The sequence below is a fragment of the Platichthys flesus genome, chromosome 10 (assembly GCF_949316205.1).
Source record: "Platichthys flesus chromosome 10, fPlaFle2.1, whole genome shotgun sequence".
Lineage (NCBI taxonomy): Eukaryota > Metazoa > Chordata > Actinopteri > Pleuronectiformes > Pleuronectidae > Platichthys > Platichthys flesus.
Window position 1 is genome coordinate 21,336,552 of NC_084954.1, and position 18,628 is coordinate 21,355,179.

Consider the following 18,628-nt stretch of genomic DNA (forward strand, 5'->3'; position numbering starts at 1 on the left):
TAACTTTAATGTCAATGTTATTTATTCACGCCTGAAGAACTTTGTTAAATGCTTAATTTCTGCTTCACTCTATCTCATCATGTTTTAAAACTATGCAACAAAACAAAATCAAAAGAATCGGTTTTAAGTGATAATCTAATGGGATAAACACACTGGGATTTGGGAATGAATTGTTAATGATGACAATTGTGTTCAATTATTATTAAAAGGGTAATAGAAATAAATCCTCAAATTTACTGATCATTTTATTTTAATTTCAACTGAACTGCTATTCTTAAAATTAATAAATGTATACCAATAAACTGTTGCTTGTACTTCTCTCTTGGAGCAGTAATAAAAAAATTCAACATAATATGTCCTGATGTTTTCCTACCTCAATAAAATCCTTTACTGCACTTTTTAATAGCATCCGAAGTAGCAGAGGATAAACATCCAGAAAAACATCCAGATAAGTGTCTAACTCTTTGTACAAAAACTAAAAGCATCTATATATTTTTTTTTGAGTGGACACAAATGACTGATCACAAGGCATTGCATTGTCACCAAAGTTAATTTTCTTAATCCAATTTCAAAAATATATTTAAACTCTAGTTCCCAGATTTCCAGATATTTGCAAGGAATTTAAAAAATGAAAGAACTTGTCATACACTAAACCTGGATTATATCTTTATTTTGTTAAATACAATCAAAAAACCTTCACCAAAAAAATTGAAAAAAATAAAACTCCCACCTAAAACTGAAAAAGCAATTCCCCACATATAAAAGAGTTCTAGTAAATTTCAAAAGACTTGACAATCACAGCATTGTTTAGACCCAGGGCAAATGTCATGAAGCTGTTGGTCGCAAAATTCAATGAAAACTCCAGTTGGACCTTTTAATATTATTAAGACCTATACATGTTGTCATAATCTGATTTAGCTCGGAATACTCCATATTTCTTGATTTGAATAGAACTTATTCTGAGTAAGACCTTATTCAGGTTAAAGTAATCAATAAATTATCTTTATATGGCATGTCTTATTCTAGTGTCTTGATCGGATTAACATTGAAATGTTGCTGTCACTGTTAACAACATGGTAATCATATAGAGACAAAGGTGGAAGATTACAGAAAGCTATATGGCTTCATGGGTACCAGTGATACGTGCTTATTGCATGGCCCAAAATTATAGTATTTCCATCTAATAGTTAATCGGAAAATGCAGTACGCCACTTAAAATGAACAGTACCCATTCACAATGTACATTATTACATTGACTAGGGGTGTAGCCAGGATCCACGCAGTGAAAGAAAAAAAAGATATTCAGAGTATCTGATAGCATATCTGTGTGTGTATTCCATTTGTTCTCCCACTCAGCTTTGCAATGGAGTGAAAGAAACGCCCTGTGGTTAAAAAAATATAGAACAGCTAATTTGCAAAAGAGATGTCTTCATTTATTCTTTTTGAACATCGTCTGCTGCAGTTATTCCAAATGAGTCCTGCAGCTCATCTTCTCTGCAGGTTAAGTGTACATGGAAAGGTACATCCACTGTAAATAAAGATAAGATAGATTATTCATTTGCTTCTGCATTTCTGCTAGATGCTCAAATTCTTCATCACTTCATCAAAGATAATTAACAATGTCCTGTAGAGACAAAAGTGGAATTCTTTTTGAAAAATACCAATAAGACATTTTCAAATCAACACCTGTGCAGGTTAGGCAAAGATATAAAAAATAAATAAGAACTCTGTCGAGCTTGTGCTACCTCTGATTCACCAAGAGTCATGGTCGATCCATCAGACAGCTGCTTGAAGATTTCTATAGAGAAAAAAGCAACGTGTTGTTACTTCAGGCTTCACATAATCATAGTAATTCAAATCTAATGGACAATAGTGCAGAGCAGCTCTGGTTTGCTCAAACACCACACACACCTTTCACAAAAATTTGCAAATGGTAATAATCGATAAGTAATAAGGGACTTATTGGAAGTTATTGGACTGCAGATAAAGATTAAATGTTATGTTTCCACTTCACCTTAAACTCTAGTATCCTGTATTGTTGCCAGGGATTTATTACACAATAACTACTGATTTAACTGAAACTTGGTGAAAGGGTAGGGTATAGGCCATGGAGGGCAGTGATTTGTTTCACTTTAACATGACAAGGCAGGATGTAAGCCTTGGTGGATGTAAGCACTCTTTAGTACTTAATGTTGTTTCTCCCCTTGACTGAAAATAATATTTTTGCCAGAGAAGAAAGATGATTTCAAAGAGGATTGATAGAAGTCATCTTTGTCTACCTGGAAAAAGAGTGGAGGTGGCTCAAGACACCAACTTTCCACCACTGCTGCAGGGGTGGGCCCAAACAAGATTGTTTGATCTGGCCCCCGGGATAATTAATTAATGAATACATTTAAAGAAAGAAATGTTAACGATGACCATTTTGACCATTGCTCACGCGAACCAGAAATCTGTGAAGTATGACTTAAACTTTTTATTGGTCGCACCGGTCCAGTAGTTACAAGGGTAAGTTCTTGATTGGGAGACAGGGGGGTGAAAGAGGAAAGTCAAGAGGATGAAGAGGAATTTGATGGAAAGGTAATTACAGAAGGTGGGTTTGGGAACAAGGAGCATATGTCATCTATCTTTTTTATGAAATAGTGGACAAAGTGTCTTAGTAGAAGGGGTGAAAGACAAGGGGGTCAACGTGGTTGGAAAAGATGGAGAGGATTTTTTGGGTGGTTGGTTAATGAGAATTGTAATTTTTGTTTGGTAAAAATAGCTTTGGGCTGCAGAAATAATGGCAGAGAAGGAAGAGAGAAGAGATTAATAAGTGAGCAGGTCATCAGGATGAAGACTTTCGCCATTTCCTTTCTGATGCTCGCATAATGGCGTTGTCGGCTGTCCAAATGCACTTACGGGACATGCATTCAAAGCGAAGGAGGAGACTAATGAAACTCTCCAGTGTCATGTGTCCAGAGGAGGCACCGTAGCGCAGAGCCATCAAATTCAGTATGTCATCGCTGACATGCTTTCCTGAACAATAGACATCAGACAAGAGTTCAGAACATATTGCATTATTTTCATCACTGATTCGTCTGCAGATTATTTGTAATAGGACTCTCATACAGTTGAATTTTATTGCAAGGAGGCTTGAATAGAACAAACCCACTGTGAAAGGGAGAATGTTTAAAAATTGGCCAATTTTTGAAATCATAAATAAAAATATATGGGGCAGCATATTGCCAAAAAGCTAAGTTCTCCACTCGATAATTCAGTATTTCAATATTTGCAGCAATGGAGTCCAATTCACTACTGTAATGAAAAGAATGTGCTGTGCGTATATTAAAAGGGTTATAACCCCCACAAAAATATTGACCAAAAAAGACAGCAGAGGGGATATTATGCAATACATCGGCAACATAGATAAAGATGATAATGTTTGTGATGTTTTCAAAGGAGAAAGTGAAATGTCTTACAATTTTTTACAGTTTGTAAACAAAATAATAAAAAAGACACTATATCTGAAAAGCACAATAAATTTTGCTGAAAACGTTTTACAATTTTTTTTTTATCATAAATTATGTCTCATTCCGCTTTTCTCTGCCGCTGATTTTTTTCCCCAAAAAATGACCCATTAAGAATTAACTAACCATTATCGATTATGACTATTTATTTCGGGTTGCTTGGGGGCGGATCTTGAGTCAATCAGACTCTTGAGTCAATCAACCTATCCCTAATCTGGACATAAAGACCACGGCAAAACGGGGATTAGAGCCAAGAACCTTCTTCCTGTGAGATGGAGTAACCCACTAAACCACTGTGCCATTAGACGGAAAATCCCAGTTGAAGTGTACTGCTTGGTGGAAAACGGTGAAACCCCTTTCACATGTCACAGTCTGACTTCCCATTGAGTACTTTGTCAACATCTGGTGGATACCTTATTTATTTGGCACCTGGTTTCTTAGCATTGTTTTGTATTCAAAATTGTTTGGGTATTTTCTGTCTTTGTACACAGTTCATTTGTTTTTAAACGTGGGGACATTCTCCCACAAGGCAGTGACGTCTGCCCACAGGAGACAAAACTAACAAGTTTATCATCCACCTGAGGCCATGACAGCATTCCTGAGCTCATTCAGAGACAGCGTTCCTGTAAGTGAAACGTCCTTTTGGGAGAAAATGTCCTGTGTAATAATAAAAAAAAACAGTTTAGTGAAATGATGAGGTAATCAAGAAGATCACACACCATTCAGGATATAAAGCAAGCTGTATCCCAATTCATTAGAGTAGTGATGTTATTATTATGATGTAACTAGTCGTTGGGTCCTTTTACCTTGTACACAATGACCTTCTTCCACAGACGCAGGAATTCCTTGCCATTCAGTTTGCCCGTGATAGATGTCTTCAACCCAACATTAAGGTATTAATTCAGAATGCTGTTTCATGTCTACACCTAACTTTTAAATCTGTTCATGACTGTTAAATGAACATAAGGGCAGACAGGTCTCTGTAAGTGCAAACTGCTTATATCACTACATTCTAGTGTAGCATAAACATCAAGTAGGATACATCCATCAGAGAAATCATGCTGCGACAGGCATCGATGCTGAAGCCTCCAGATTTCAAATCTCCTGAACCAAAACAAAAAAATAGCAGGAGATTCAGTTTGGCCAAAACTCAGCAACTAAGAAATGCATCAAAAGATAATTACATACGAATATTTTTAACCAAAGTTTTCAAACCTTTCAAGATTCGGTCATTTAGAATCGTCTGAAGCAATTCAGCGTCCACTTCTTCATACTGGAAAATGAATCAGAAAATAAGTCAGACTAATAATAATAATAGGGTACACAGGGCACATGCATGAATGTTTCTCTTACGTGCAACTAGCGTTGCAAAATTTCAGGAATATATGCAAAGTTGGAAACTTTCCATGGGAATTAACGGGAATATATGGAAATATACAGGAATTACGGGAATTAACAGAAATAAACTGGAAATGTTGTGGGTAATTTATACTAACTGTATTTACCTTGTCATATACAGACATAAATACAAACATTTGTTTTGTCATAGGCTGATTTGAGCTCTGAGGAAACTTTTGGCACTTGACTATATGCTTCTGCATCTTAATGTCATTCTTAACATAAGCCTTTGCACAGTATTTGCAAATGCACACAGCCTTTCCTTCTACATTGGCTGGGGTGAAATGTCTCCACACATGAGATAGTGCACGTGGCATTGCTCTGTAGAATAAGATGAGAAAAAGCTTGTAAAAAACACTAATGCAATGCTAGAGATATACACAGTTAGCCAAACAATTGGAATCGTCTTAAAAAATATTTTACAATTGATGGATAAATGAATAGAAATAGGCTAAATGAATAGATGAAACAATCCTCAATCAGCATGCTAACATATATTCCCAGTAATATCATCGAAACTTACCTTACTAGTCCTGCACACTCCAGCAGGCCTCAATAGCCCTGCTGTAGTGTGCAGGATGCTGGGAATTTTCTGTGCATGTGATGGAGAAATGCACAGTGGAGGGTTGAAATTCAACGTGCAGCGTGTGCTGCATTCCTTACATCTTTAAAATAGAGTTTTGAATGTTGTTTTTATTGCTCAGCATTTAATTTGCGTAGTTTTTTCTTCAAAATTCCCAAAATTCCCAAACCTAACCTCCCATGGAAATTTTCCGAAAATTTCCACCCTTTTTGCAACCCTACGTGCAACAGATTCTAATTAGTGACAGCCGTACAAAAATGAAATAGAAGATCTTGTGTGCACCACTGAAGCTGAAACCATTTGTTTTGATTTTCAAAAATAAGCCAGTGTCCTCTTTCTTTCATCAAGTTCTTGGGAAACAAAGCAAATAAAATTTGTAATTATGTTGTGCAATTGTCTGAAGACAAAAAAATTACCTTGTCAGAGTTTTGACGGAAAAAGTTTCTCTTATTTGCGTCATCCACTACACTTTCCTCTGGTGTTTTCTGAAAAAGACGGAGTATTTAGTTCCAGATGAGCTAAGGTAATATATATATATACATGTATCTTATATGATCAATGCAATCAGAAAAGAACATGGATCAAAGCAGAAAGACCAAAATTATATTAACATGGAGGGTCAATTAAAAACACTTCTGCACCTTTTTTGTTTCGTTGTGTTCGTGGTTATGGCCTCCAGAATCCTCACTGAGAGGAAGAACATAAGTCGTCAGTACTCGTGGTCATTGCAGGGAATTATCACATGCGCTACCTAATTACAGTAACAACTAGTGTTAGGTGTTACAACTTAAGATTCAGTAATTAATAACTACAGACAAACAAAAGGTGTTCTGTTTTTCTCAATGAACATTATTCATTTCATGAGGAAAAAATTCAGTTTTCTTTTGGGTCACAAGATCCTTCCTCACAATCGCTGAATGATCTTGAATTAAGCATAGAGACTGTTGGAGCAAACATGTCCCACCTGTGTAGTTTGATCCTGTTTTATTTGGGTTTTGGTTCAAGACACTGGGAGATAAATGTATCTTAAGTAAGATAGATATAGAGCTTCTAGCAGAGCTTTGAACAATCTTGTTACTTCACAATAACAGCAGAATTTATTTCTCAATTGAGTGAAATACGTTTCTCTACACCAGCAAAGCCATATTTGATCAATATCCTTTGAGTCCAATGACTTTATTCACCTTATCACTGGAGCAGTGTTTTAAGTACCCTAAAAAAAAAAAACAGGACAAACATGCTACTCTTGTATAACTGCTAATAGACCAGCAGATGTCATTGTGGTTGTGCTGGGAAGATGAATCAATGCCTTTAAATATTATTTATTTATTTATTTTAAGTAGCTGGCAGGAGAAACTCCCCAGAACATTCAGAGATTCTGAAACATTTTTGCAAGCAGCATAATATTAGACATTAGAATGACCAGACGTTAGATTGAACGTTGAGATCAGTTTGGTCTTTGCATGTAGAGTGTTGAGACTGGTCCAGGACTTATGATATGCACATGCCTGCGTATTTTGTCATTGCAATGTCTTGTAGGAGATGCTATGTGGCATACAGATAAACTTTACATCTACAACTCTTTGAAAGCTAATGAGGGGGATTTAACTGACTTACTGCACATGGTTCTCGGCCTTGGACAGGATGGTCAGGATGAAGGAGGCCGTCTCATTGGGATGGTAGGTGGACGGCACAATCAGGTATTCACCAGGCTTCAACATGACGAACTCCATCACGTCACGTGCGTTCAAGTAGCTTTTAGTTTTTGCCACAACTTTGTTTTTGCTAAAGAAAGAGGCTGGGAACCTCCCTTTGTGTGCCTGGTACTGTAATGCCAATAATAAGCAGATGTTTAATTTCTATGCAGCTCAGCTCAATCTCCAGTATGGACGGGCAATGTGTGAGAAATGTAACTTACTTCTTCAGTCACCTTGGATGAAACCAGAGGACAATGAAGTTTGTGTTGAGGATAAAACAAAACATTTGAAATTATGAAGTAATTAAAATAAAGATAATGCACACCATAGAATTTAATTTCCCACTGGAACGTTTAACATGATGACATGTAATGGCTGAACCCACAGACCGATTTAATTTTTATCTTTATGTGACTATTTTCAACCTAGTTCAATGCATGAACTATTTAAAGTTTAATCCAGTTGTGACACAAAGAAAAACAAGTAAAACCCCATAAAACAAAACTTACCTCAAATACGTGGAGTCCAATGTGGAGATTTTGGACCAAGCGTCTGTTCCTTTTGTCGGGCATTTGCATGAGAGACATCAGAAAGTTTTTTTCCCCCTGGTTCTCTGAACACTCAGCGAATAATTTGCCGACCTTGATCCGATACTGTGGATTAGTTGAGAATTTTTCTGGAAGATTGACGGAGACAAAAACATAATATACAAACTTAATGCAGCCAGTTCATCCATGATTGCAAAAATTCCGCTTTGTGTGTAAGGAGTCTGGTGTGCGCCAAAGAATTAATTATAGACTATAGATTTAGACTTTGAATTGTTAATCATTTCTTTCTACATTTTGAAAGGTGATTATTAATTCATCAAATAAATTGGAATGTGATCTTTTAACTGACAAATGATTAGAACCAGCTGTATTATTATCTATCAGAGCAGAAAAGTGAAACTGTCTCTGTATCTCTGCAAGATGCAGAAACAGTTTAACTTATTTACAGATATTTGGAAAGTACCATAGTTCTCCGTGGATCCTCCAGCCGTGGTTCCTGCAACCCATCTGCCCTCATAGAATGACGACTTCCAATGGCACGAGGAGCTTCCATCAAGGAAGTCTGGACACAGGCAGCAGATGTCAAGATCATCGTAGAACTCACAGAAGTCTTCCAGTGTCATCCTGTCCAAATCAGTAATGGACTTAGTTAATTATCATCATTGAATTATAAGTATGATAGATTTTGTATTTTAATAACTCTTTGATCCACGAGAGAAAAACTAAATATTCTGTGGCAGTCGCTTGAGCGAAAATGTACTGCTCGGAAAGTACATGAACATAGTGCCTGATACACATTAACACATTAGTGCATTTTTACCCAAAACTATAATGTAACAAAAGGTGTGTTCCAATAAAATTATTAATTATTGCCATTTTAAGAATGAAATAAAATTTTGATTAGAACATACAACACACTTACCAAAACTCTCCATTATTTCTCATTGAAAGGCACATTTCATGATCCTGAGGAGTCACAGTCTGCCACAAAGGCGAACTTTAGCGACAGTTTGACAATGAGAGAGGAGGAAAGAAACATAGTTATGAATTATATAAAAAGGTGCATACACACACACAGACATACGTGTCTTTCTATAGCTGTGAGGAGACTCATTGACGTAATGCTTTCCCTAGCCCCTTAACCCAACTCTAACCATCAAAACTAAATGCCTAAGCCTAAACCTAAAACCAAGTCTTAACCCTCAAAAAGCCAATATAATTTGTGAGGACCAGCTAAAATGTCCTCACACTGTCAAAATGTCCTCACAATTATGGTATAGAACTCAAATTTGCCCTCATAACATATAAATGCATTGACATAGATTAACATATAAATATAAATATATATAAAATACAATACAACTGCTTCCAAGGTATTAAAGATAATTAAAGAAAGAAAAGAAAGAAAAGTGTCTTGTCTGTTTGTTTCAGATATCCTCTATCCCTTCATATGTGACTCACAAAAAAAGGTGACAGTGAAAACATCAGCAACATGTTATTTGGTGAGGATAAAATAACTTCTATCTTTATAAATCTTCATGAAACATTTGCTGGGTAGTCATTCTTACTGATCGCTCCACTGTCCGTTCCACTCTGTTTTGCCCCAGGGGTTCCACAAACGCACAAGGTTAACAAGTCTCCCTTGACTCATAAACTGACGAGAAATGAGCACCAGACCAATAATCAGGGATATTTATACAAACACATAATTCTGTATGCTGCCATGCCTTCAATGTAAATATGACTAGTTACCTGTTTCACACCAGTGACAGCATAGGCATGGCCTTGGACCAATCCATTTGGCAGCACATTGATGGCAGAAGTCTTCTACAAGATAGAGGTATACAGTTTAGAGATATGTCACTAAAATGGCATTGATAGACCCCACACATCCTGAAGGTACATTTCTGAAACTTATGAGCTAACAACGTTTAATAAAAAATGTATTGCACTTCTCAAAATACATTAGGCTGAAACTAAATTAACCTTGGACAAAACACACCAACTTAAATGCAAAAGCCTCAAAATATTGTACTCAAAATCAAAAGGGAAATAGCCAATTTGATCAACAAGAAAATTATGTGAACTCTTGATGTGACAGCTGAATTGACTTGAATAAATGCTTTCATGCTTTATTGGACCCATTCAAAACCCTGACCCAACCCTCTCGCTCTAACACATAGTTTAACTACAGCTTGGAGCACTTCATCTTTTCCTTCAGGCATAGGCTCTTAGATATTGTACTTTCTTGATTCTTGTTGTTCTGGGTTTGTACCCTCTGGGTTAATGCACTTACTGTAAGTCGCTTTGGATAAAAGTGTCAGCTAAATGAAATTGAATGTAAAGTAGTCAAATGCCACATACAGTTGAACTGTTCTTATGCCCTACAGATCATTTTCAGAGTTATGGAGCCTTGGCAGCTACTGGTGGACTTTAACGTTGCGGTGGATTATACTGGAATCAGAGGTTCATATAAGGGATTAATCAAACTGTAAATAAAATCAAACTAATGTGATTTTAGCTTCCTGCTATGAAAAGATAAAATGTTAGAAGATCAAAAGTTATATTTATACTTCCATTTTAGATACTGCTCTAGGACAACCTTAGATTATCTAAGCCTTGAGATGCTTTGATATTATGCTCTGTGGTTTTGTGTGGAATATAAATGCTCACCCCCTTATGAGTCCCACAGCCCATCAGGGAAATATTCTGTCCAGCTCTTGTCATCAGCTCCCACAGGTCCGGAGGAGGTACTGTGAGGTTCACGTATATGTGGACACCGCCAGTGAAGTCCACCAAAGCCTCAGCAGGAGTTCCAGTCTTCATATCTGCGTATGAACCACACACCCTGACAGCAGGTGTTAAATTACTTTCAAAGGCTTTCAGAAAGTAATATCAATAAAAATCTGACACTATGAGGACTGAAGAATTGTCTTTCATACTTGGCATAGGCTTTCTCCAGCAAAGCAGGCCAGAACTCAGTCGGAGTTTTGGAATGGACGAAGATTAATCTTCCATCAATTGTTGGTAGCTTGTCATCAATGATAACATCCATCCATTTCCCAAACCTCCAAAACTGAATATTTGAGAATATGAAGAAGGTTATAGCAAAATGATATGTATATATTTGATCAGAACCTATTTTTGGATGATGTTGGCAATATTTACCCTGAAGTGGAACAGCCCGCAGTAGTCCTCATTAAAACTTTGTTCAGGAGGAACAACTTGCTTTAGTATTGACTTGTGGAATGTCAGAGCTCCGATAGATGCAAGGAACCAGCAGTTTCCTAAGTAAAATAGAACCGTTGAGTTGTCAGGACAGTATGTTAAGCAGACATGACAGTAATGTTTGTTTAAACAGGTTTACATCTAAGAAACATTTAAGTGTGCTAACACAGCCAAGAGGCAGAATACACGTTGGTACAGTGGTTAGTGTAGGTTCTTACTGTCCCATGAACACAGATGAGGTTAGGTTTGAAAACATGGATGTCTTCTCAGTATCATTACACTGATGCACTAGCATTACTTTTTCTGAACATTCTAAACCACATGCTGAAATTCAGACTGCTGTGCATAACCACCATTATTTTTCAGACTCAACTTGTTACCATTTGATCTCGAGGTACCATGATTCATTGAGCATTGATTCAATAAAAATTCCCTATTTAAATAAGTATTTAATAAGTAAAATACAATATAAAACAGAAATTATTTTTATGTCTACCGGAGTCCGTTCCACAGAGATATAGAACAAGTAGCAACAATCAAATCCTTAAAATACTGTTGAAGGAGAGGCTTGTAGGATTTTGGATTGTTTTTGTCCAAACTTTAGAAGGCCTGTGCTCTGCGACATGTCACACATGCTAAAATACTGTGCAATGAACACAATTAGTGCTGTTGCACCTGTACGCTACAGTTTTGTGTGTGTGTGGACTTTACAAGAGTTTGTGTACTTGCTTGTAAGAGAGTTGACGTGACACATCACTGATTAACTTGGCAGCTGTATTGTGTTGTGTGATTTAAAAGATGTCTACATACATCAAACACCAAATCCCACAATTCAAGCAATTAAACACCTCAAAAACTAGCCCGCAATGTTGTACTTGGGGCTAGTAAGTGATAAACACACACACACTTTGTTTTTCTGTTATTAGTGATTTACTAACTAATAAATATATGATGTTATAAATTCAAAGAGAGGCAAACTTTTAATTTCAGCATATTGAAGTTTTTATACATTTGTAATGTCCAAGCAAAAAATACATTACTTACCCACAATTACTTGCCTACAATGCAACAAGTCATTGCTTGTCACATGCATTACCTGTATAAGTGCACTGAATCTTTTTTAAGATACTAATAACAGCACAACCCCTTTCCGGTGACAACATGGGTGAACGAGTTTGAAACCGATCTACATTGGCCTTGTTTGGCCTTGAAGTGCTGTTTTTCTGCAATTTCATGATGATGCAGTTGTGCCACTTGGCGGTGTGGGCATCTCTTAATGACACTGCTGTAGAACCAAATCATATATTGTTGTGAATCAAGCAAGTTTCCTACCAAGGTAGCCTTGACCAAAGTCAAATCTTGAGACCCCTTCAACAACAAAAGATGGATTGGATACCATAACCTGAAACAGAGGAATTATTTACACGTTATTGTTGAAGGTTTTAATATTTCAACTGTGAGAAAATAATATTGCGATATAATATTACTATAGCCTGCCTTGTCAGGTTGGTCATTCATCTGAGCTCTCTATCCTTAAAAAGTTTTGGCAATGGGACTCTGTGCTACACAATAGCTAACACAAGCTAGCAATAAACAAGTGACATAGTAAAACCCTTAACAGGAGACAGACCAGGAAGTGACAGACCAAAGCGGATCACAATAATTTGTAACTACAGTATGTTGGCCTGTTATTGCTTGGTCGGTAACGTGCCATGACAAAATAAATTATCACTAGGGTGTTAGTGTTATCTTGTTTTTAGCCCTATGGTACAAAATAGATTTTAGCTTTGAGAAGAATTCACATTGCAGCTTTAAACAGCCGAAAGTATAAGCCACTCGCTTGTGGAGTTAAATAAACACAAATTTACTTGAGTTTGCCTTTTTAACAGCTTGTTCATTTAACCATAGACTTGGATAACTGTTATGCTAATTCCCATCTTTTCCGCTACCACATCACTCACCGCTGGTCTCAGCCACACCACACGGTCCAGGTCAGAAGGTGTCAGTACCCCTTGGCCGATGGTGTTACTGTCAGGGGGGAACATCTCATCAATGTACCTTACTCGTCGGCTGAGGCAGTACTGTTTCATCTGCTCGTAGTCTTGGTTGAGGAAGTTAATGGGTTTGGCGATGGTCCCACGGCCACTGTTCTGATGCCGGGCATTGATGATGTTCATACAAACACCAGAGGTAGGCATTGCTGCAGTGGTTGAGCTCTGTTCAGATAAAAAAGGAAGTAGATAATCTTGGCATAAAACAAACTTTACAAAGAAAGGTCTTATCTTATTTGAGTCCTTATATTCAAATCACCTCGATAAAAATACAAGTGTACAGCGATCGCCGATAGTTTGCATTAGACTGTATTCCTCAATTTGAACATGGGGAGGGGTTATTAAATCAAGTAGTGTAGTGGACACATGTGATAAGACAGAATTCACCAGACATTTATATTGGTTTGCTCTAGTTGATTTAGTTTGCATGCTTACACACCCTCTAAGGAGCTGTTGGCGACTGATGGATACAGTACTGAGGGACGTACCTTTTTTATTTGTTTATCTGGATGATATGCTGGTGGCTAGTACTTCTAAGACAGAGCACACGTCTCACCTATTGACACTCTTTGAGCGACTCAGTCAGCATGGCCTGATTATAATCCCAGCCAAGCATCAATTTGGGCTGATGGCTATTGACTTCTTGGGACATCGCATTACTAAGGACGGAACAGTTCCTCTCCCTTCAGGGGTGGATGCTGTCACAAACTTCCCACGCCCACTCTCTGTGAAGTCTCTGCAGGAGTTTTTGGGCATGGTGAACTTTTATCACGCTTTCTTCCACAGGCAGCACAGCTAATGCGACCAATGTCACCAATGTTCTGATATCCATCACTAGTGATGCTTCTGATAATTCAGTTCGAGTGGTGCATGAGCAGTGGGTCGGAGTTCATCACAGATATACTACATGTGGAGGCAAGCACGACCCGGTGTCTGACTGCCTCTCCCGAGAGGTTACTGGAGCCGTCCAATTTGGTGTGGACTATGATTGCATGGCAGCAGATCAAATTTCTGATCCACAGATGCTGAAGAAGGCTGAGACAGGACTGAGGTTGGAGGATGTTGCTTTTGGTACTGCTGGCACTACACTACACTCAGACAAGACCAGTCGTTCCCACAGGATGGAGATGACAGATTTTTCGATGAACCGGTGTTAAGCATCCTTCCCCTAAATGTCTCTAGCAATGAAAGACTACAAAATAAATAAAAATAAATTATCAACCATCAGAAATCGTATTCAAATTCCCAGTGAGGCACTAATTACCTCAGGTTTTAACCTTCCGTCCCTCTCCCGTACACCGGGTAGGGGTTTCCCGCCTGGTTTTCACAACGCTCTGTATACATTGCCAGCCACACTGATTCTCGTTCTGCTGGAGGTTTTTTCCAGTTAATGAAGGAGCTTTTTCTCTCCACAGTCGCCAAAGTGTTGCTCATTGTGAGAACTGTTGGGTTTTCTCTGCAAACTTAAGGTCTCAACCTTATCATGTCAAGATTTTGCTCTTAAATTGGACTGAACACAATATCTTTTTTACAATTGATTCTTCATTTTGCCAAGGACTTTTGCGTGAAGCACTTTGTAACCTGGTTATATAAGTGTCGTGATATACAAATTATAATTATTATTAATAGTATTAGTATTATTCCAAATGGGTTAGGGTTGAGAAACGGATCAAGTTAGCTTCTCTTTGATTAAGGCTTTTGATTTTTGATTTTCCCTGGCATCAGAGCTGATTACTTCAATAACTCACACTCTTAAAGTTGTATCGCTCCCATGTTGGGCTTTTATGTAGTGTTTGCCCATATAGGATAATTCAGATTCCCTGTATGGAGGGCCTACCTATGCTCGGCCACTCTGTCCCTCAGCCTCCTTTTAGTGTGGCCTACACTGAAACAACCACAAGATCATCAAATTGGTCCAAAACAGGGGTGTTGTTACATTTATGAAACTGGTAATAGGATAGATTTTGCTGTTAAATACATCTTTGAAAGTGTTTTGAACTAGCCTGGATGCCAGACGAACTTAGCCCCGCCCACAACATTTGAGGTCGGGAAGTTCGGTCTTGAGTCGCTCCGTTGGGGAGAAATTATGCCCAGTTCGAAATCATCCGGACCAATCACATTGTCAGGGCGGGCTTTATACGATGATGGACAGATGATCAACGGTAACGTAATCAACTACGTCATCAAAGTGCACTTAGGTTGACGTTGTTTTCCACAAACATGCCTGCTGTTGGAGAGCTGAGATGTGTATATGTTGCCATTGAGTCTGTTTTAGGAGACATCGACAGCGCATTCATTTTGAAAGAGGAACAGAGAAACGCAATGAAGGCATTTGTAGATCGAAAATATGTTTTTGCCATCCTTCCTACGGGATTCGGAAAAGTTTAATCTATCAGCTGGCCCCGATGGTCGCGAAGAGGATGGGACACGGGAATGTCGCATTCCAACCGTGTTATTAAGTTCTTACAGGACCGACAAATGCGATACGATTTGTTTGATGTGTTGTGGAGCTGTAATCCTAAACGGAGAACTTGTTCGTACGTGCATTCACCTTTACTGTAACTGACTGCTACACCTGCCACTTTATGCATACTGTTTTATTCTGTTATTTTGTGTTGGGCTTATTTAGTTTTACAGGTAGCGACTCCCCTCGCATAAATACCTGCAGTTTAAGGAGCGGACCATGTTAATAGACGCAACAGATCCCTGGCTTGCGGACCAGTGCAATAAGACACAGGAGTCGCTATGTCACGTTAACACATCAGAAGTGTCTCGTGGTGATTTGTTTGTTTATTGTATTTTAACGTTTGTGTTTGGTTTTATGGATTAAAATATCATGTACATAATGTCATTCCAGTTTTACGGTGTATTTACGGCTAGGATGAAGTGAACAATAAAGAGCCGTGTGACATCATTAGAGAAACTCTGCGTCATGTTCGGGGGGGGGGGGGGGGGCTGTTACATTAACTGTTTCTCTCAAAAATGCTGATCGTGTTGGTAAGCTCTCCGTGTATCCTTAAATCATTTTTACAACCCCGGCAAAAATCGTTTTTACTGATCTTCTTCTACATCTTCCAGCGTGCGTGCAGCTGAGTTCTGTTGACAACAACTATGCGTCGCTTTACATACGTCACATACTACGTTGCTCTGATTGGTTGTAGGTCTATCCAATTGAGCGAAGAGGAATTTTATTTCCTGGTTCGGTTGAAACACGCCCCATAATCACAGCCCAATGGAGCGGTCTCAGACTCACATTCTGATTAGAATTGTGAGTCTGACAACGTCAGGCTAGTTTTGAACCATTTTGTTTCAATAATTGCAATTACCACAGGAGAAGTTGCTCTTGGGTTGGCAAAGCCAAGTGTCAGGTTTAGGAGCAGTTAACTCCTGACTTGGTAGTTGTGGCCCTTTGAAACTGACCCCTTGGGTTCAATGAATAATTGTTCTCGATGAAGTCCCAATTTTTCTTAATGATATGTTTCATCTGGACAGCTTATTTGCTGTAATGTATAACAAAGTAAGTAATAACCCTTTAGATAAACACCATTTAGGCTTCTAAAGTGTTCCTGAAAATATATATTGGAAAGAAATGCATTTAGATCTATACCATTTGGCCATCTATATGATGAATCTTGGCATTACAAGAAAATACATGGACCTATAGTTTCCTGATATGCTGCCAATAGCAACAACACGCAGCAGGAGCACTGACAGTTGTTGTTGTTGTCACAGTCCCAAAGATGTTCTCAGGTCTACCTGCTAGTGCCATCCGACGTTTGCAGCTCCTTCAGAATGCAGCAGCTCGACTGGTTTTTAACTAACCTAAATTCACTCCCACTCCTCTGCTCCTCCGCTCCCTTCACTGGTTACCAGTGGCTGCCCGCATCCGGTTCAAAACATTAGGACCTGCGTACCATGCTGTGAACGGATCAGGTCCAGTCTATTTCCAGGACATGGTCAAACGTTACACCCAAGCACGTTCACTCTGCTCTGCTTCTGCCAATCGGCTCGTTGCTAAACACTCATCAAAATCCCAACAGTTTGCTGTCCTGGCTCCTTAATGGTGGAATGAGCTCCCCATCGACAACTGGATATTAGAAAGTTTACACATCTTCCACCGCAAACTAAAAACATACCTCTGTCCTGTTGTCAAGTATTTTAATTCAACTGGTTTGTGTGTTTAATGCGTTTTTGGTCATATTAAAGTAATTTTCTATAAGTTTAAACACGTCTCTTGCCCTAGAGATTTCAAGACCCTGTGCTGTTGCACTTAGCATATATTAATATTTGAAACTCCCCAGGTGACGATGTGGCAACCATATCAATATCCCCGATTTCCCTCAGGCTACATTGAGGTGTCAAGTATTTTAATTCAAGTGTTTTGTGTTTATTGTGTTTTTGGTTATTTGTATTTGAGTATATTAAAGTAATTTTCTATTAGTTTTAACATGTCTCTTGCCCCTGTGATTTCAAGAACACTTGCCATCCCACTTAGCATATATTCCACCAGAATCCATAATACAGAAAAATACAGGCAACAAAGTAAATTTCCTTTTTCCTACTATTAAATTGTGATGAGAAGTTAAACAGCGAAGCTATCTACTGTTCTGATCACCACACTTTTTTTTGTTATGATTGTTATGTAAGATTGCAGAAGAAGTAAGTTGTTTTCAATGTCACATGTGTAACAACAATTGTTCAATAGAGAAACTCAGAATGACAACACCACCAGTTCCATAAGTGTAAGTGACATTGACATTGGGGTTCTTACCTCAGCAGGCACAGAGAGAACGTGTTGAGTTGGGTATATGAGTGATATACCCATATGAGTGAAGAAGCTCTCGTTCTTATAACACCTGCAAACGCTTGAGGCCACGACTCAACATACAAGCAAGTCTACCTGCATTTTTACCTGTAAGCAGACAGGTGAAAGCAAGTTATGAACTGCACACACACCCTAATGCTTGTGTTGAAAGGTGATGCTGGGTGTGGTGGATGGAAAGTTTTTCTGCACCCATGGGTGTTGATCCATCACAAGCTGTTTGTTTTTGACAGACACAATTTCACACACACACTTCAAGTAAGAGGTTAATCTATCTGCTTATTTTTGGAAGAGTAACTCCTGATCAAAATCTTAAGACCAGTTAAAAAATTGCATGAATTTGCATTTTGCACTTTTGAATCTTAGGAAGGTTCTAAGTAGAGTTTCAAAATGCAAAAAGAAGAAATGGGAAAAGAGCCCAAAAGTTGTGAGCAGGCAATTTATTGAAAAACAACAATTTAACTGAAGTAGGCTGTTCATCAGCTGATCAAAAGTTTAAGACCACATCTAAAAAAAAAAAAAAACCTCCTAAAACAGAAATTAAAGTGTCAAAAACTGACTCAGTAATGAGTAGCTCCACCATTATGATCACTTCAAAAATGTGTTTTGGCATGCTTGATGCAAGTGTTTCCAAAAGCCTAGTGCGAATGTTGCGCCAAGTGGTGAAGATGGCTTCACGAAGGGCATCCACTGTCTGGAACTGAAGTCCATTTTTGTAAACTTCCCTTGCCATCCATCCCCAAATGTTCTCAATTGGATTAAGATCAGGGGAACATGCAGGATGATCCAAAAGAG

General features: G+C 38.2%; 1 protein-coding gene across 1 annotated transcript; it reads right to left on the reverse strand.

The window, feature by feature from the left end:
• Positions 1 to 651: 651 nt before the first annotated feature.
• Positions 652 to 17,848, reverse strand: LOC133961404 (calpain-1 catalytic subunit-like). Its single transcript, XM_062396493.1, has 22 exons — positions 17,783 to 17,848; positions 12,922 to 13,176; positions 12,293 to 12,362; positions 10,901 to 11,019; positions 10,675 to 10,808; positions 10,406 to 10,580; positions 9,485 to 9,559; positions 9,301 to 9,386; positions 8,655 to 8,729; positions 8,196 to 8,356; positions 7,694 to 7,860; positions 7,406 to 7,417; positions 7,105 to 7,313; positions 6,129 to 6,174; positions 5,904 to 5,972; positions 4,722 to 4,779; positions 4,549 to 4,610; positions 4,313 to 4,381; positions 4,085 to 4,163; positions 2,899 to 3,015; positions 1,746 to 1,798; positions 652 to 1,528 (listed from the first exon to the last, which is right to left on the reverse strand). Exons 1-22 carry the CDS (start codon positions 17,834 to 17,836, stop codon positions 1,502 to 1,504), a joined length of 2,172 nt encoding a protein of 723 aa, XP_062252477.1. The 5' UTR covers positions 17,837 to 17,848; the 3' UTR covers positions 652 to 1,501.
• Positions 17,849 to 18,628: the final 780 nt, after the last annotated feature.